At 37.8% G+C, this 21,377-nt stretch overlaps 1 protein-coding gene across 1 annotated transcript in view; it reads left to right on the plus strand.

The window, feature by feature from the left end:
- CTNNA1 (catenin alpha 1) overlaps positions 1 to 21,377 on the plus strand; it is a 93,242-nt gene that overhangs the window by 12,306 nt on the left and 59,559 nt on the right. Inside the window, exons 2-5 of the mRNA XM_075209780.1 lie at positions 8,148 to 8,251; positions 11,565 to 11,760; positions 17,100 to 17,266; positions 17,379 to 17,498. Of these exons, the coding sequence (XP_075065881.1) occupies positions 8,150 to 8,251; positions 11,565 to 11,760; positions 17,100 to 17,266; positions 17,379 to 17,498 (585 nt within the window). The 5' untranslated portion in view covers positions 8,148 to 8,149. The remainder of the gene's footprint in view (positions 1 to 8,147; positions 8,252 to 11,564; positions 11,761 to 17,099; positions 17,267 to 17,378; positions 17,499 to 21,377) is intronic.

The following is a 21,377-nucleotide window of genomic DNA, read 5'->3' on the forward strand; positions in this document are numbered from 1 at the left end:
ATGTAGTGGACAAAAGCATGGCAGTACAACTTCCTGATTAATAAGGGATTTAGGTACTGCTTTTGGCAGAGTCTTATTATATACCACTTTACATGCATAAATATTCAGATAGGGTTCCTTGTACCACCATGCTTGTAATTCTTCATATCTGCAGGCAGCGTTACCTTTAGTGTCATTTATCTCAGAGAAACCTCTTGTAGTGGGTCAAAAACCTCAGCCGTGTTGAGGACTAAATTGAAGTCCCATGGAGCCACAAATAACCTAATGAAAGGATGAATCCTATTCACTGCTTGGTAGAATTGAATAATCAATTAACCTGATACTAATTTGGTGTCTAAAAAGTTACTTTTGCTGATATTTGTATTTTGAGTGTAGAAAAGACAAGACCCTTGCCGAATCCATCTTGTAGAAAAGTTGCTGCATTTGGATTGAATTTAAACTGACACTACATGATAAACGGGTTGGGTATGGTATACCGACTACCACAAACCCGATAACATCCCAACAAGGATTACCCAATGGTCTGTTTCCCAACACAGTTGTAAAATGACGTCACTTTTAAGGGCGACAGTATTATTTCAGATCTTAAAGGGATCATTTAAGGAGGCGCTGGCTCTACAATGTGTTTTAGTAAGGGTTTTAAATTATGGAGGCGGCGCCTCCTTAAATTATCCCTTTAAGACCAGAAATAATACTATCGCTTTTAAAAGTGACGTGCATGTTATGTGATCGGAATTCTTGCAAATCAGTTTAATAAACGTTCAAGTTTACAACTGTCTAGGGAAACAGATGGTCGGGTAATCCTTGTTGGGGTAAGTATTATAGGGTTTGTGGTAGTTGGTGTAATGACTACCACCATGATAAACTTCTTCCAAACTCTAATAGATTAGTGAAGAGCTCTTTCTCTCTTGTAAAAGTGTTTTGATCACTTATTTCTGAGTGTCCCTGCTCAATATCCATGCCATTAAAGCTCTATATTTCAATGAAAAATTTGTCCTTGGTGCAGGAGATCTGGCTGAAGAGGTTGAGGGCATGGTTGTATCAGGAGCATCTCCCAGGCTACCAAAAACCAGGGACAATGTGTGCATTTACTTCTGCTTTCTCTGTTTTGATCTTTTTTTAGAATGTGAGTAATGAGTGTGTAAATAGATTAAAGACATAACTTATCTAGGTGAAAATTCCCTCTGACTCTAGAACTTTGTCACAAGAGAACTACCTGGCTTCCTTGGTATACTTGTTTGTTGCCATGATATCCTCCTGGGGAAGCCTAAGGGCTAGATTTACTAAGCTGCGGGTTTGAAAAAGTGGGGATGTTGCCTATAGCAACCAATCAGATTCTAGCTTTCATTTATTTAGTACCTTCTACAAAATGACAGCTAGAATCTGATTGGTTGCTATAGGCAACATCCCCACTTTTTCAAACCCGCAGCTTAGTAAATCTAGCCCTAAGTGTTTCTAATATTAGCTGCAACACTGCAGAGTCCACTTTCCTGGATGCACTTTCTTCAACTGATGTAATCAGCTATTCTGTTATACTTGCATTCTACATGTGAGTGCCTTCCGATTTTTTTTCTGTCCAAGACATGATTTTCACTACTTCTGCCAATATGATTCTGCTTCTGGTACCTCCCTGTTGATTTATGAAGTTTCACAACAGTCCTTTTGTCTGACAATATTCTGAGGTGATTTCCTTTCAGTTGAATCTGCTGTCTTTCCTAAGAATCTGAAGAACTTCCTGTAATAAACTGTAACAGAGATACGAAAATTGGCATCCCGAAGGTCTAGGGCAGACCTGTCCAACCTGCGGCCCTCCAGGTGTTGTGAAACTACAAGTCCCAGCATGCCCTTCCAGCTACCAACTGGTTGTCTACTGGCAAAGCATGCTGGGGCTTGTAGTTTCACAACACCTGGAGGGCCGCAGGTTGGACAGGCCTGGTCTAGGGACATGAGAAAATCCCTTTTGCTGATGGACGTCAGGATAGAATTCACAGACTCCATGTCATAGTGTCTGGCAAACCTGTTGAGTCTCCTCAAATCCAGAATTATGCTCCTTGCTATTTTCTGATGAGGTCCTCTTGATCTGAAAGAACAAGAGAAATTGCTCAGACCTTCCTTCAAGTTTGCTGTTGTTTAAGGCTAACTCTTTTGGGGTTGATGGAACATAGAAGTTTCCCCTTGGATACTGATGAAACTATATTTTATCCATTTATTATAATGTATAAAACCAATTGATTTGAGATAGCGTGGGTCCATATCTCTGCATACTATGTGATTCTGTTCTGTACTGGTGATAATGGAGACTGATTCTGGCAATAGTCATTGTGGAGCTCTCTTGATTTGTCAACCTTTCCTTAAGTCTAAATGCTCTAAAGGACTGTTTGTATGTAGTAAGATTATCCTGTCTAGTCTATTGTGTTACTGGCCTTTAAAGTCTCATGTCTGAAGTGTTGATGAGATGAGGAAGAGTGGAAGTATTTTGATCTCCAATACCATCACAAATGGTATCATAACCCCCTGAAGACTTCTTCTGTGTTATGAATTCTAATTTATCTCGAAAGAGCTAAATGCAAATGCAATATTGTCTAGATTATTTATTTGACTGACTGAGCATCTGCTGCCCAGGGGCATAACTAGACAAATCTCCTAGCCACCGCTGCTGATGTCATTAACCTTGCTGAAAAAGCAATGTTGTCACACACACAGACACACACACACTTTATTAATCTCTGCATAACTTCAATACTTTTCTCTTTGACATCTGTATAGAGTGTTTCTCCCCACAATCTGAGTGCTATGGCCACTGAGGCCATGGCCATGCCTGACTTCATTGTAGTTCCAGATGGAATATGAAGTGTCTTTAAAAAAAACAACAAGAAATCCATCACGCTCACTTACCTCACCCTCTAATGATAACGACGCTGGTGAATGATCCTTTGTTTGATGGGGTGTAAAGTATTAATCAAGCCGAATGTACACAACGTATAGTCAATTGCTTTGAACTTTGACGCTGTATTTTCTCTCAAAAATATTGTGTATGTGTTCCATCCCCTTTATGTACTCTTTACCCTTTCCCCTTTTTTTTTTCTGTACCCCTTTTGACAAACCTTGAAAAAACCAATAAAAATTTTACTCGTTAAAAAAAAAAAAAAAACAACAAAAAAAACAAAGCCTCTCCCTTTCAATCCATGGCATACCTTAGAGGTCTACCATCTTAAGAGGGATAGTAGTTCTGGTCGACATAAAAGCTATATCTGTGTCCACCTTCGGAACCTAGCTTCACTTCAGCATCCATTCACTGATGAAGAGGCACATGCGTTCTAATCTCTTTGAGTTAGACTGAAGCATTCCCACCTGTGCCCATTCCTTAGAAGTACTTTTACAACTTGATGTTCTGGGACACACATTCCCCCTTCTACTGAAATACTCAAAAAGAGTTTTCTGAGCCACCATGGAAGTTGATTCTTCATTCATACCCATAGACTTGTATGTGTTTGAGCAAAATTTCTACATATTCTAGATTAAATATCCAAGGTGTTTCATTAATCTCACCAGATTCATTCCTTGAAGAATCCCACTCTGATTGAGAGCATCTATCTTTAAATTCCATACTTGTCTAGGACCTTGCTCTCTTTGGGCCTAATTCATCTTTGAATGTCCGTTTACTTGCATAGCGTATTTTGTGTGAAATAGCTCTACACATGCCCAGAAACTAACATGGCACCAATGAACACAATTGCATGCAATTCATGTCTGCACGGAACTGACATCCTTGTTAACAACTTGAGCGGCGGAACCAGGAAGAGTAGGGATGGACTTGCATAGCCCAGATATAGTAAGGTTGATCCTACGCAGGTGTGACTGTTTCCAGTCCTGAGTTTGTCACAAGTATGTTTGTTTTACCCATAACGTTTACATCCACTACAGGGCTTGTGTAAATTCCCACTGATAGTAATGACTGACATGGCATAGGCTTTGATTTAAAAATTACACGTATGCGTGCCAGTAGCCATCACAGTATTACTGTATGCAACTAAGACTATTAAAACACATTGTATGTACATTACGCATTGAAATAATCTTTTTTTTTAATGTAATGTAAAAAAATTATAAAAAAAATAATATTTGAAAATAATATTCATATACATATTTAAGAGATGTTTTATGCCTTCTGATGTGACATTTTATTGTACATATGCATGTGCATATACTGCAGTCTGTTATGTGTGTCTATGTATGGCAAGTATCTTGAGATACACTTGTATATGAATATGCCCAAAATTATGCTCAAGTTGCATGCTTTTTTAAAAAATGCAACTTACATGCAAGTTGCGTTCGAACATGAATCGGGCCCTTTGTGTCTTGCATTGCACACGGATCCTCCTTGGTAGACTTTGTTGTATTAGTTTGCTCTCCTTCCCATCTACAAGCCAGAAAAGAGTACTGAAAGGACAGGCTATTACTAACAGCTAGCTATAAGAGCAATGCAGGAACCATAAAGCACCATTAACTTAGGGGTTTCCTAGAGCGGGTGCTCTTTAATTGTTTGGGGTTGTACTCATTCTCCATCCTTTACAAGGTATCTGGCTGCAGTACATAGTAATCGAGTGACGGTAACTGCACTAGTTTCTCCAGGAACAGGGAATGCTAAAGGCAGTTCTGTGGCCTATTCCATCCTTTGGCATCCTTTGACCTGTGAGGCAGCACGTGTGCATGCATACTGACGTGTGCCATTTAAATTATACAAACCAGGTCACCTCTCAGAGTTAGAAGACTGGTTTTCCTTGGGTATCCAACCTAGTCCTCCGCTTACACCATGTATAGTGTATCGCCAGGACCCACAAAGCCTGTAATCCTCTACACTACAGAAAAATAAGAAATATTACCTGACCTACTGTGGCCGGATCACTTAAATTTGTACAAGAAGTTATTTCTGTTAGTGTCAAAGTTCAGATGCTATATATTATTTTAAATGTAATAATTTCCACATCGGCCTCTGCAATAAAAGGCATTTCTATAGTCTGTGCCCACTGAAAAGCTGTAGAGTACACACTGCAAATATTAAATAATCCCTGCACCCGTTATCTCCCATTATTAACTATTTAAATTACCTCCTTAATAGTCTTCCCCTAAGCAGTCTTTCACCATTACAATCTATTTTGAATACAGCTGCCAGACTGTTTTCACAGAAACTTATATTCATTCCAGTTCCACTTGTTAAGTGTCGTGGAGTATGCTGGTGCTGTATAAATAAATGTTAATCATTGTACACTGTACGCCCACACAAAAAAAAATACCAGCCCACAAAAATGACAACAGCCCGTATTCTTACAGAATTCCTCCCTACAGCAGTGCACATGCAGAACACAACAGAACATTCAACAATATGCACTACATATTACTGCTACCATGGGCAGAGCTGCCAGATGCTTGAGTTCCTAATTGAATAATCTACCTTCCTTCCACTGTTGCTTAGCTCTCCAATAGTTTCATATGTTCAGTAATATATTTAGACACAGTGATTGTATTTCTAATTCATAGAGAGGCAGGTAGGTGATTCCACTAGGAGAAATAAAAATGTTGATTAAAGGGGGAGTTCATTAATCGGGCATTGTATTTTTGTAACATTGATTATATCACACTACCTTGTATGTAAAAGCCTTAATCCTGTATAGTCTGTTTTTAAAGTAAAACAGAATTCTGACCCTAACTCTCTCATAAATTACCGCCCCATCTCCCAGCTCCCATGTCCCTCCAAGCTTCTCGAGAGAATTGCCTACACACGCCTCACACACTTTCTTACAGCAAACAACCTATTGGATCCTCTTCAGTCAGGCTTTCGCTCTCAACACTCCACAGAGACTGCGCTGACCAAAGTTGTCAATGATTTGATCACAGCAAAAAATAATAACCAATACTCTCTTCTAATTCTCCTGGATCTCTCTGCTGTATTTGACACTGTTGACCACTCTCTCCTCATACAAACGATGCAATCCCTAGGTCTTGAAGGCACTGTCCTATCCTGGTTCTCATCCTACCTATCTAATCGCTCTTTCAGTGTTAATTTCTCTGGATCCACCTCTGCTCCACTTCCTTTATCAGTTGGAGTTCCACAAGGCTCAGTCCTAGGTCCTCTGCTATTCTCTATTTACAGCACTTCTCTTGGAAAACTAATAAGCTCCTTTGGATTTCAGTATCATCTCTATGCGGATGATACACAAATTTATCTATCCTCTCCTGATGTTTCACCATCTGTGTTGTCTCGCGTTACTGACTGTCTTTCTGCCATTTCATCTTGGATGTCTTCTCGCCAACTCAAACTCAATCTTTCAAAAACTGAATTAATAATATTCCCACCCAAGAACAGAAGCTTCCTGCCTGACATTTCTATTTCTGTCGATAACATGACCATAAATCCCACCCCACAAGCTCGTTGCCTAGGGGTAATCTTTGATTCACAACTGTCGTTTATTCCCCACATCAACTCTATATCTAAATCATGTTACATACACCTAAAGAACATTTCCAGAATATGCACATATCTGACACAAGACACCGCAAAAACATTAATTCATGCACTCATCATCTCCCGCATCGACTATTGCAATTCCCTCCTTACTGGTCTTCCCAAAGTCAGACTTGAACCCCTACAATCTATTTTGCACGCAGCGGCTAGACTGATTTTCCTTACAAAGCGTTATTCCTCTGCTGAGCCACTCTGTCAGTCTTTACATTGGCTGCCTGTATTTCAACGAATCTAATATAAAATTCTTCTACTAACATACAAGGCCATCAACAAAATTGCACCGACATACATTTCCTCACTTGTCTCGAAATATCTTCCTACTCGACACCTCCGTTCTGCACAAGATCTACATTTCTCCTCCACTCTCATCACATCCTCCCATTCTCGGTTACAGGATTTTTTCCGGGCTGCACCTACTTTGTGGAATTCCCTCCCTCGCACAGTAAGACTTTCCTCTAGTCTTCAAACCTTCAAGCGTTCACTGAAAACCCACATCTTCAGACAAGGTTATGATATTCCTCAACCATCATCTTAATTTCCCTAGATTACCCTATTGCCATCCTCTACACTGCTAACGCAAGACAACAACCTTCTGACCAACATTGCAACACACACAGCCCACTCAGTACTTTTACCTTTGCAGTCTGGCTGGTCCATTGTGCAATATGATGTAGCACATGCCCTTGTGTTTCTAACTCCCATTGTCCTATAGATTGTAAGCCTTCGAGCAGGGTTCTCTTACCTCTCTGTCTGTATGTATTACCCAGTATTGTATTATTAATGTGTGTTCCCAATTGTAAAGCGCTACGGAATTTGCTGGCGCTATATAAATAAATGTTGATGATGATAATGATGATAGGTGTGTTTGTGTGTTTTTTTGCTCATCTCATTTGATGTTAATAAATATGAAATCTATTCTGTAACTTTCAAAATCAAGGACTGCCATTGTCGGTCAAAAGCTCCAACTTGTTTAGCAAGGCCCATCTGGAGATTGTTAGATCAGTAGTGGGCAACACTGCGTTTTTCATTGGTCTGTTTGGTGGCTTTTGTTTCCACAAGGGGCCACACATCCACTCTGAGGATAAGCATCCAGCCAGGACTGTTTGTACTTTCACAGCTGCAGGTTGACCTACAAATGGCTGCTTAATCTTGAAAGTTTACATTGCTAGATGCTGTATGTTCATCATCATCATCATCATCATCAACATTTATTTATATAGCGCCAGCAAATTCCGTAGCGCTTTACAATTGGGAACAAACATTAATAAGACAATACTGGGTAATACATACAGACAGAGAGGTAAGAGAACCCTGCTCGAAAGCTTACAATCTATAGGACAATGGGAGTTAGAAACACAAGGGCATGTGCTACATCATATTGCACAATGGACCAGCCAGACTGCAAAGGTAAAAGTACTGAGTGGGCTGTGTGTGTTGCAATGTTGGTCAGAAGGTTGTTGTCTTGCGTTAGCAGTGTAGAGGATGGCAATAGGGTATGTTCACCCATATTGTCCACTACTGTGTTAATCGATAGACTGCCTGCCGGCAAAGGAAAAACAAGCCTATATATGAGGATCGCCATGTGCTTAAGTTGTTTATATTGTTTGTTTTTCTTTCTCTTTAGAAATGACTCTAAATGCAGGCAATATCAATTTTAAATGGGATCCAAAAAGCTTAGAAATTCGTACCTTGGCAGTTGAGAGACTGCTGGAGCCTCTGGTTACCCAGGTATGTGAGCATAAAGATTTATTTACTTTACACACTTATTGGTTGTCTGTTTTTCTCCATCAAGCTTTGTTAGTAAAAATGACACATACATATTTCTGTTGTACAATGAATGAATTTAATTTTATACCTTTTTGACTAGTTTGTTAAATAAGAAAAAGTGAGTAAATGTATAACTGAAAGAAATCGCTGTCATGGTTTGCCGTTTAATGTATGTTGCTGTTGTCTTAAAGCAGTTGATTTCCACCCTTATTTGAAGCTGGAGCTAACAGATCAGGAAGTCTCAATCAGTCCTGTCCTACGCAATAAAGCAGAATTACCTACAACTGGTAGATAGACTGCACTTTAAATGTGAATCGGACTTCCTCGGCACAGAAGGATTCATTAGAAGAAGTCCTATTCAGTAGAGCAGAATTGAAAAGCATATGATTTGCAAATGTCACAAAACTCTTTATTATATAGAGTTTGTTAAGCTGGGTAACTTGGCAATCAAATCTTGCATATAAAATGACCTTTTTTAGCCAAGAGCAGCTTGTATAGAAATGATCAGTGCCCACAAACAAATATAGTGGGAATGCCCTGAAGTTTGAAGCATCTGAGCGCCACATGCAAATGTGACAGGAGCTGCAGCTCATAGCTTATGTTTATTAAAACAAACAAAAACATTGTAACAGGCATTGTTTTGTATCTCCGTGAACCAATATTTATGTGTGCAATGTGTCAGCTTCGTGGGGAAAAATAGGTCTTCCTTATGGCCAGCAGTTAATGGATATATTGTAAAGTGGCCCTAATAGTAGCTAACATGCTCTAACAGATCCTAATAACAGGAGTGCACATCATGCTTCTATAACCCTTCTAATTCCCTCAATGTTGAGACATGTGCCACTGAATCTATGTTGTATGGCCCTACATTCCATTGTGTTTTAAGCTGCAGCTAATGGCTTCAATGCGCTGGTGTCAACCACCAGTATTTAGAAACATGGAGAAAGTGATTTATCCCCGTGCATCATCATGACGACATTGTGGTCCTGATGACGTGATAACCAGTGTTTGTGAATGACAAAGACCCAGGTCAAATAATTAAAAAAAAAAAGAAAATTCTTAAGTGTCCGATTTAAGTTCTCCCTCTCCCTCCAGTCTTCCTGTGCCAGTTTGACTAACTTCTCACATTGATAGTTTGTGGTATTGGGAAAACTTGCTGCTTCCACGTCATGATACTGCCCCTGTGACTTGCAGCCAAATTTTCGTACTATGGACAGGTCACTGACAGCCACATTGTTAGCGCCGGACACATGATCAACAAACTCAACTGAAATGCTTTGTGTTGTTGTGAATGTTCTGATCAACTATACAGGTTGTTCTAAATCTTCTTCAAAATTGGCTAAATACAGATGAGAAGGAAATGGAGACTGAATAAAACAGGTGCTCTGATTCTTGGCAAGCACACATACATATAAAAAAAAATAAATTGGGTTTTTAGTAAGTTTTAAAAAAGGCCAACCACAGCTTGGCTTCCCTGCCCTTTCAAAGAACAAGACAGAGTTATTAAGAGTTAATAAGTATGTAAATAAGTGTTTTCATTATGTTCAGTATTATGCAGACTTTTTTGTAACAGCATTTGATATTCAGTCTATACCTAAGTGCAATTGTGCTGAAAACAAACAGAATGGTACTGTACAGATGAATGATTACAAATACTTCCAGGGAATGTTTAAACTAATAATTTGAATATTTTTGAGGCACCAATGTATCCATTATGCCATTCTGTTAGTAGAATATTTTTTATTATGCAAAGTGTTCTATTTGAGGCAGTAAACACCTCAATATAAATATGTATTTTTGTACTAAGGTATAGGGCAGCAAACCTATCATCAGCATTCTATTTTAGCTGATAAATAATTTTAACAAGTTTTTTTCATCCCTCATATATTCATGATTACAAAAGTTTTATATATATATATTATAAATAAAATGAACATAATAAACAGGCAAGAATAAGACAAGAGTATTTCAGAATGCTAAATGCAACAAAAACTGTTCTGTACTAGTAATAAAGCAAATATGAAAAAGTAATTGTTAAGTTACAGATATAAATAGATATTTTGCAAATATTTACATCATTGAAGAGGTGTTTGATGAACCTTTTTAGATGCAAGGGTTATTTGGTAAACATCAAAGTGGTACTTGCTGAGAAAAACATTAGTAATCTATTTAAACTGATTGAATACCATCCATTTGGTGACAAAATGCAGCATTTTCAGGTCTAGAGGGAATGGGTGAGATATCCGTTCACGGGTATCCAGCTTATGAGACATTATATCTTTATATTTATATTTAGGTTCCGGTACCCACGTGTACCATTTTCACAGGGTAGTTTTTTTCAGCAGATTTTCACAATACATATTTTTCCCATACTTTACACTCCTGATGCACTCTTATTAAGAGATGAAGGGAGAATGTTTTTCCTATAAAAGTTTTCTTTTATGATCTAATAAGTATATTGTAATACAGCTGCCAATCTAGCTTAAATAGTTTGTTAAATACACAGAGCCTTATTTAGAGTCGAGGGCAAGTCCAAATAATCAGAGCAAATAGCACTTTTATCCAATGATCCGTCTCCGTTTGCATCCAGACTGAGATGGGTCTCCCGCTTGCACCTTTTTGCACTTAGAGAGGTGGAACGGGAAAGTTAGTGGGCGAGGCTAGCAATGTAAAGGCGTATTCATGCACTGTACAAATAGGTCTTTAGGAGAGGAATCTTTTGTGGGTGCTTTCTGCTGGTGCAATAGACCTTGCAGTATTAAAAAAAGATTTTAAAAAATTATTACATTTTTAAAAAATCTCTACACTCCCTCTCGAACAGCTTAAGCAACCCTACTGCTTTTTTTATTTTTAAAACAATATTTTTTTTTTTATTCATTAATCTGCTTTACAGGGCAGCTGTGACTGATACACTTAGGTGTATCATGCACACCGGCCCATAAGGCAGATAAAGAGGTGTGTTTGTGCAATTTGCATAGTTGCACAGATCCGAAGATCCATGTTACTTGGAATACTGTATAAATTACGGGATGTCATTTTCACTTACGAGTTACATGTAGATTCCGTCGACTCTAAATCAGGCCCACAATGTTCAAGTATCCAACAGTACCTGCTTCTTTTAACATCAGAGTATATTTTCTCTTCATGGGATGGGCATTGTATGCATGACCATCAACATGCTATTTCAAAGTTCTATAAAATAGAAAAATATACCATTTTATTTTGGTGGTGTTTTATTTGTGATGTAACATTTTGAAATATTATTTATACATAGGTAACAACCTTGGTGAACACCAGCAATAAGGGTCCGTCAAATAAGAAGAAAGGTCGTTCTAAAAAAGCTCATGTTTTGGCTGCATCTGTTGAGCAAGCAACTCAAAATTTCTTGGATAAAGGAGACAAAATAGCTAAGGATAGTCAGTTTCTCAAGCAGGAGTTGATAGATGCAGTCGAAGATGTTCGGAAACAAGGTATGTGGTGTATTAGAAGATTGTATCATAGGAATGATATTCTACCCAATCTGTGCTGTGTCAGTCACAAACCTTGTTTTCAACCACTTGTGTAAATTTAAACTCCAGTATACATTGAAGCTATTGCCTTTGTTTGAGATGAATGGCCCAGTTATCTAACATATGAGCAATATTTGGTTTAAGGTTGACCTATCACATTTAGGCACAGTGAAGGTAGCAGATTTATGGGCTGAACAAATGAGAGCGAGAACACTGTATTGTGATTATTTTTATAGAGTTGGTGGGATCAATGATGTCATGGGGAGCCTTGTTCCATGTATGTAGCTTGCGCTCTCTCTCTCTTTCTCTCCCCCTCTTCTCTCTCCCTCCCTCTCCCTCTCCCACAAAGAGACAGTTAATTCACATATGAGCATTTTTGGTATAAAATCACAAAAAAAAAACCTATAGGCACACAAAAAACTTTATCTAAGACAAGCAGCTATAAACAAATAGAGACTGCAACCTTTGTGTTAAAAAGTTAAATAAGAAATAACTTTGACAGCTCTGAAGTGTCTGGCGAATAACAAAATATAAATATACCTATTGTGATATATAATATACACATTTTAATCAAATAAATTAAAACACATATAGCAATAAAATATGCTATCATATAACACAGCAGTGCGTTTTAAAACAAATGGCAATCAATGCTCCATAATCTGATGATTCTAATATTCCAAACAACAAGTTTCTACATACATTTGGAACTTACAGTCCCTCACAGTTGTAACAGTATAGATCTGGACTAATGAATCCCAACATTTGTTGGGGAGCTACAATTCCCAGGAGCTTGTTCACAGAGCCACAATACTTAGAGAAGGTTTTCAACAAGACAAATATGCTTGCAGATTTGTGCAGAGTTTAAATAACCAGCAAGTTAATTAAGGCAACTCCCAACAGCTGAGTATAGGCGTTTACCTTTCACGCGTTTTTCATATCATTCACAATTTGAAAAATAGTAATAATGATAGTTGTAGCAATAAAAAAAGTCCCTTCTGTAAGCAGCAACTTATTGAATATAGACCAGAAAGCCATCAGTACGCAAATCAATTCAAACATCACAACACACCTGCAGTTTCCACATGTCAACAACATGACTACTTGTTACTTCTAATGTTCTAAAAAAAAATAGTGAATTATAGATATGTTTCCTAAATATTCACAATTAGAATTGTCTCATTGAGAACACATGCAGGCCTTTTTTTTAAAAAAATTTCCTAGCACTGTGTTAAAATAGTAGACGATCAAATGACCTTTCTTAGCCAATAATGGCTCAGATTTACAAACAGGGAAGTAATTGATAATTGACTTGAAGGGGTCACGTGAGTTAGACCAATCGCTGCTTTTCTAGTAGCGGCATAACCATATATACACATATATATAATTCCTCCAAACATTATACTCATAGGTATTATATGTGTGTGAAGCTCACAATAACATCAGGACAGTGTAGAGCATATTTCTAAAACCTTATTTGGCCAAGGACAACTTCTCAGCTTTGTCTACTACTAAATCTTTTGAATGTTCTCTGAACAGTTAACATTCAACTGTTCACATTGAGCATCCTGAAATTATTTATTTCTCAAATCTATATGGCACCTATGATAGATTGTAATAAATTATTCAATCACCAACTGTAAATACAGAAACTTGTGAAAATAATTTGCCAACTATTCCTAAACCATACTTAACTTAAATTTATCCGTTCCAGGTCACTATACTTCATTTGCACAAGCCTTGAGTTATATAGACTAATATGAAATATCTAATGGATAGGTGTAGTTACTAAACCAGGAAATCCTTAAAAAGATAGTGTGACTGGATCACTTACAAGTAACTTATGGTATAAATTTATTTAAAGGAAATAGCGCAGGGTGCTTATTTATATAATTGCCAATGCACTTATTTTTGATATTGTGAAATCTTTATTTCTGAGACCAAGGGAGGAAATTAATTTTTTTCTGTTTTAACCTTGCTAGATGAAATGCATTATTTCTGATGTATATATCTGATACAATAAGCCTTTGTTTAGAAAGTCTTTTGTATATCTTGGTGTAAGGAAATGCCTTGTTTGGGGTTGCAACTTTTCTTGGGGAATTCTTCTCTTTGGAGGAAGTGTGTATTCTGCAACTGTTGGGAAAAAAGCACCCATGCTAATCTCATGTTGATTAGACCTTTTGATGTGAGTGTCCAATACCCCTTAAGGGAAGGGAAGGGGTAATTAGACTTGCTGTCAGATGTCCACTGTAAGATGCAGGAAATCACAGCAAGGTTTTAGGATATCACAGATAAGCGTAAATATTGTTATCTTTGCATTGCTTGTGAATCCATGTTTGGATTAACAAATTATATCCTGATTTTAAAAATAGCCTGTGAGGATGTGTCTAAAACTGTACAAAAATAGAGCCCCTGTAAATTGAAATGTATCATTCTGATGTTCCATCTGACCTGACCACTGTTACGTTTAATCAGTGGAACTGTTCCTTGTCAGGACACTTGAAGCAAAGAGTGATGTTTATTTCGCTCAAGACCCTGCTTGACAACTTCTTCAATATTGCTGTAATCCTATGACCTACAGATTAGACCCTAAATCTAATCTGTCCTCTGGCTGTTACTGAGGTTTGGACCTAGCTCTCCAGTACCACCGTTCTGTTGCTACCCAACATCTCTGGCCAGTGTGATAGGCCATGGAGGATCCATCCACAGCACCCTGATCCATAGTAAGCGTTCAGGGGTACCAGCCCAAGTGTACCAGCACGGGAATACACTAGCAGCAACAGTTACCCAGAAGGAACGTGGTCATGGATGCTATAAAGGTCAAGTGGTGGCAGCAGGCTCCTCCTATTGCGCAGGAGGGGTGTATTCAGAATAACGAAAGGGGATGGTGGGAAAGAAAGCCCAGCCGGTTTCCAGCAACAACAGACAGGGTGGCATAGGTGGTCCATCCTGTCACAGATAGTAAATCTCTTACTGTCACCATAATTGGATTTGAAGTATTTAACATGGCAGCAGAACAGATTGCGGATCTATGTGAACTTGATTTTTAGTCAAAAATATAGGCAGGATCTTCGGCTTATTCAAAGAAACAGACCATCCTAGTCTGCTTCTAGTGTTACCAAAAAGGCATGTCAGAACCATACTCGTCATAATTTTCAGGCATTAGAGTATGGCAGCCCATTAACCTACAGTTTCAATACTGCAGGCTCAAAACGTGTGAGTGGTGGAGTACAGATATCGAAAGACTGAAAAAGTGCTGCCTGATCTGATTAATCTTAGTCACACTGATAGGTGCATTATAATCACACAAAAACTGCTGTTTTTGTGTTACTCATTGGCTTCCTTTATATGATTAAAGCATAGTTTTTAGTACAAGAGGATATTTCATGGCTTTAGTGTACCTTTCTACTCATTGTATTTTTCAACAATGTAATGTTTTCTGTAACAAGTCTGAATGGATCAAGGAACATGACGTCAAATTCAGCTTAATGTTTTCCTTTGCACACTGGAGTGAAAATGGGTCAGCATTCCTTTGCCATTTTTCAACACTTTTTGATCAGTGCCCTTACAAATTATGAATGTTCTGATAACAAATGGGAATTATGTTATTCTGTATACACAATATATCTAAATTAGGGCCCTCAGATATTTGCATTGTCAAAGACAAATGACACAATATCTGTAGAATGCAAGAGATGCAACACAGTAGTGCCAGTAGTTACATTATTAAACATGTATAGAATACTTATTATACCAGTTGGCTCAAAATGTTTTAAAAAGGAGCTTAGTGATGCCAATGCCTTTTGTTGTACTCCTCAAGGTGAGCCAGACCATAAATATGATATTGTGGCTTTGTTTTTGTTGTATGTTTTTATTGTCCCTATTAATATTAAGCACAGATCTGGCAGAATGTCTTGCGCCCACAGTATATTGCTCCTAAACTTATAAGTGCTTGAACACATGATTGTTGTTGTCATAGTGACTAAATCAGTGTCCATTGTGTTAAAGTGAAATAGGTTTTCACTATCTGTTTTTTACATGTTGTACACTTAAATATTTAATGAAGCATTCATTTTGTCTTTATTTAATCCATTTGTTTCTAATCCTTTTTTTTTTTTTTACGACTAATAAACTGCTGTAACTAATAAAATACAATTTGGGGCTTGCTTTTTTGTGTTTGTTTCTATAAAAATAATACATGTAACTTTGCAAATTAATAGTAATTTATAGGAAATACATTAATATGTCATAACATGGGCCCCAGGGCCGATTAGCAGACTTAAAAGCTAACAACATTTTTGTGTCTTTTTTTTTTTTTTCTACCAGGATCTATGGATATTTTGAAAATATAACCCCTACCCTACTTTTACATGTTTTCTAAATACTCTGTCTAGTGACCGCATATACGAATTCCAGCGCTATGGAATCTGTGGCGCTCTATAAATAAATAATAATATAGCACTTGTCTGTACTTAAGCTCCTACCATCTGCAGTGGGCCGGCTGTAGGCAGCCCTATGTCTGTAGCCGGTCCTCTCCACCACATTGCAAACCAGATGTCATGAGGTTTAAACTGAGTAGTGCAAATAGATTTTAGTACTCTGTACGGCAGCCGTACTGAAGATGGTAGAACCTTTGAGGCCAGATAAGTGCTATATACACAGACACACACACGTGTCATGGGGAGAAAAAGAGCTCTTGCGTTAAGAGAAACACATAAATTTGTAATCTGTAGCTGCTACATAGTAAAAAAAATTGACCTTTGTACATTATATTTTTTGCTTTGTTTTTTCATTTAATAGTTATAAGGGTTTGTAATTAAAGGGTAATTCCACCCAAAATGTCCACCCAATGCCTTGAATGGTCCCATGCTGCTCTGCTCTGTAATATTAACTGATGCCAATCATCATCAACATCATCAACATTTATTTATATAGCGCCAGCAAATTCCGTAGCGCTTTACAATCCCCCCCCCTCCCCATTAATGCTTCTGGAGGGAGGGACATCAACAACCGCCCAGCCTTAGAAAATTGCAAGTGACTAAGGTGCAAAGAATGACTGCGTGGAACTGTTATTGAGATGGGGGGGACCTCAGCGAATCTGGTGAATGATACATACTTGGTGAAAACGTATTTTTTTTTCTTAGTTATAGCTTATTGTACCATGCCAAACTCCACCCAGAACCCCTAAAATATTGTATGAGCTTCTTTTTAAAGGTTAACGGTTTTAAAATCTGTAAGTATTTATTGTTTTACGAAATTAAAAACTACTGTGATCTAATAAAATTATATACTTTTTTCAGGGGAGTTAATGAGAAGCGCTTCTCAAGAATTTGCAGATGATCCTTGCTCCTCTGTGAAGCGAGGAAACATGGTCCGAGCTGCACGTGCCTTGTTATCGGCAGTTACAAGATTGCTTATATTGGCTGATATGGCTGATGTCTACAAACTACTTATTCAGCTGAAAGTGGTAATGCATTCTTTAGAATTGAATACATCTGTATCCAGTTTAGACTTGTGAGTTTTAAAAGAAACGTAATTAAACTAATGCATAATCTTAAGCATCTTTATCTATTTGTAAGGTTGAAGAAGGTCTCGCAAAATTAAGAAATGCTGGCACAGAGCAGGACCTAGGAATACAATACAAAGCGTTAAAAGCTGAGGTGGAGAAGTTAAATGTAATGGCTGCGAAAAGGCAACAGGTAATAAATGCAAGCTATTGGTAAAAGTACTAGTTGGAAATGTTTTCTCGTTTATATATGCTGGTCAAGCGTCTGACATTTTACACCAATGTTTTTCACTTATCTCTGTTGTATACAACTGTAGAACGTGATTGAACATTATAGAGAAATGTTAATTCAAGTAAAAATAAAAGCTATGTGCGCCTTCAGATGTCTCCCTGCTAAGAAGTGACCATTTTGCAGCTAAACAAAGATAGCAGGGAGGTTGGTTAATCAGGGTTTAAGTGGATGTACCATAATCATCCAATCAGGAGCTGCTTTCACTCATGCTGCCACCTGGAGCACTCAGCTGTTGTGGGCTTGAAGCTAGGTTTGAGAGAGGTGTTGTGTAGCTGCTACCGAGCAGTCAGGTGGCCCACTGCTCAAGTTTAAGGTTTTGTTTGGTCTGAAATTCTCTAGGCTCCAGAGTACAATGCCTTAAACATTTTGTACAAATATAAAACATGCTAAAATATAAACTATGGGGCTATAGGATACTGAGCAGTAAGCCAATAAGGTAATTTCAAAAGAAATTTTTATCCATTGAATATGGTTGCGTTTACAAAAATTTGCTTCTATCTAAACAGTGAAAGTGCCACCTTGTGTTGGGAAATAAAATGTTATCTCCTGGGTTTATGTAGAAAAATCCTGATAAAACACTAAATCTTTCTGTAAAATACAGAATTGATGATTCTGATTATCTAGCATTTGTAAGTACAGAATATGGTGCTTTAAATGTGGAAGCGCTGAACATAAAGGGGCTCCTCTAGAGCTGGTCTCATATACGCTCAGAGAGTATGCAGAGAACAGATGCACGCATATTTACATTCATATGTTCAGCTGGAGCTCTAGCTCAAAAACAGTAGCATTTGTAACAGACGTTGATGTAGAGCGTTAAACTGTACTTGGCTTCTGTGTGTCCTCCGTTCTGTCTCTCCAAAGTAGACACAAGTCAGTGATACTCAAAAAGAGGACGAAATTGTTAACCTTCAGGTAAACTTTGTAAATGTCGAGTGAAAAAAAGTGGTTAGAACTTATTTAGAGCCCTGACAGGCGGGGTACACACTAAAGTGTTTTCAGCAGATTACCCCGGCCAATCAGACAATAAACGACTGATTGGCGCAATACCACAGTAGTGTGTTCCCTGCAACGAGGAGCGATTATTCCAAAGCACAGAATATCATTGAAAGAGATTGTTAAACAATGGCATCTGCCGCCTGGCCCGGTCCTATAGTAGGCTACCTTGGGTTATGTAACTAAAATAGGCTGCTAAGTCAGTTCTTGCCACCTGGGCTAAAATTTGCCAGGATACCCCTGATTGTACTTGAAGTCATGAATACTGTCCAATGCAAATGACACAACACAAGTGACAAATTTTGTCTGCAAGTACATTAGCCATTTAAATTGCAGTCAAGTATCAAATTACAGACTCATGAGCTTAAAAAGTCCCACTGAATTTAATTGTCTGCGTTCACTGAGTGTCATTTGATGTCCATACGTATACGTAACTGATAAGTGTATACAGAGCTGCGGTCATTATATTTATTACATATAATGCTAATATTAATTTAATGAGGCAATTTTTACATCTGAAGCATAGCAAGACATACATCTCTTTTCAGTGACATATTCTGCTCTTGAACCAGATGAAGAAAACAGATCTGGAGGTAAATCAGGTATAGTTTGTACACCTGAATGGGCATGCTGATTGGTACTAGTTTATTTTTAAATTGTTCTGTTCTTCTTTGTAGTTATTTTGTTGTAGTTTTCTAAAATGAGCATTTTTTTTAATAAATTAACCTGTTTAGCACTGAATTTAAATGTTTGTAAGAGCAATGAGAAAATGGAAAGTAAGAACATTATCTTTTATTTGCATCAAAGAATGTGTTTCGTTACAAAAATCATGGATGCAAGCAATGTGGATAAAGGAATGTAAAGAGTGGCTTTTTGTCACTCATGCGTCTAATTTCCCGCTTCCCCTCTCTGCCTTGCCCTACACTGGCTCCCCATCCCCTACAGAATCATCTTCAAACTCCTGACCACCACATACAAGGCACTCTCCCAGTCTACTGCCCCCTACATCTCCAACCTCCTCTCCATTCACACTCCTGCCCGCTCCCTGCGCTCGGCCAATGACCGTCGCCTCTCCTCCACTCTGATCACCTCTTCCCACTCCAGAATCCAAGACTTCTCCCGAGCAGTCCCCCTTCACTGGAATGACCTCCCTCGCTCCGTCCGTCTCTCTCCCACTCTAAGCTCCTTCAAATGGGCACTAAAAACCCACCTGTTCCTCAAAGCCTACCATCCTTCCTCCTAACCCGCTCTCCCCTCCCTCCTCCCGTCCCCTCTTCTCTCCTTTACATCAACTGGCCCCCTTTGTACCTGAGTTTTGTTCACCCTCCCTTAGGATGTAAGCTCATTTGAGCAGGGCCCTCTTCCCTCCTGTGTCCTTACCTACTCTTCTGCTCCGTCTTTTCTGCATTAGCCTGCTTGGAGCTTCCGAAGTTTTGGTATTTTTGTTTACTGCTCAGTAATATTTTACCCTGTACTGTCTATTGTTTGTGCATTGTACGGCGCTGCGGAACTCTTGTGGCGCCTAACAAATAAAGGATAATAATAATAATAATAATAATAATTTTAGCAAGTAGTAACAATTTTTTCAGGAGATATTAAACCTGATTGTGTGAAAGTAGAGATAATTCTTGGTAGGATTTTAACAACAATAGCTGATTTTGGTAATGTCTATGCCCATTGTATAGGAAAATAGGGAATTTAATTTGTAAAAGTGTTTGGTGATGTATTAAGTAAAAGTACATTGGTAATGGTGCTGTTAGGGTGTAATTTTAATGGTACTGCTGATTATATAATAGGAATCATGTGGCACTCCATCTTTAAAGAGTTAGTTTCTTTTTTTTTTTAAGTGTTAATGATTTAGTTGATATTTTGAGAGTTATTAATACAGAAAGTAGGCACTATACTTGACTTGGTGTCTGTGCCTGATTTGGTTTTTTTCGCTTTTATGCATTGGTTTTGTGACCATAGCATATTTGTTTGTGGTTTGGTCTCATATTCACTAGATCACAAATCTGTTATTGCCATTTTATTTGTCATCTTATATAATTTATGGAATGTTTTTCTTTAAAGTATCTGTACCTTTGTAACAAAATGTGAAAATTGTAGAACAAAAAATATTTCAACTCAAAGAATCCTTTGATTGTAATTTTAATGTTGGCTTATATGAAAAAATATATTAAAAAAACAAGTTCAGCAAGTACTTTGTGTAGTAAGGTTCAAGTTGCAATTGACATATTTCTCATGCATGGGGAAGTTTGTAGCAACGTAATGAAGAGCAGCTTCTGTTCAGTTTAAAATTGGAGCCTGTTACTTGTTTGATCAGAGTGAATGCCTCTATCCATAAAGGTTTTATCAGTAGACCTCTCCAAAATATATAGAGTAAGTAATAATCAAACCAACAATTCCTCCAGCATTTTGCCGCTTTGGACACATTTTATGAAGCTCACTGGGCGTCTGGTATATTTTATATATTATTTGAAATATGTTTTTCTTAAACAACTTAATAGATACTACGAAATTATTTAATATTAATTTGGGCTTTTCACAATGGATGAAGAAAATGCTTTACATTGTCATGATTACTTATTTGATAATATGTTTGTTTTAGTGTTCTGAAACTCAGCAGTGAATCAAGTTGCCCAGGTTGTGGATGCTTGATGCATGTTGTATTATAGGGACTACACAGTCAGTACTCGTAATACAGATTTAAAATGCCATATAGAAGAAAATGCATCAGTTTTTGAGTATTGATTCTTGCTAACCAGACAGAAGTGACAATATTGAGGA

The sequence above is a fragment of the Mixophyes fleayi genome, chromosome 4 (assembly GCF_038048845.1).
Source record: "Mixophyes fleayi isolate aMixFle1 chromosome 4, aMixFle1.hap1, whole genome shotgun sequence".
Taxonomy (NCBI): Eukaryota; Metazoa; Chordata; class Amphibia; order Anura; family Limnodynastidae; genus Mixophyes; species Mixophyes fleayi.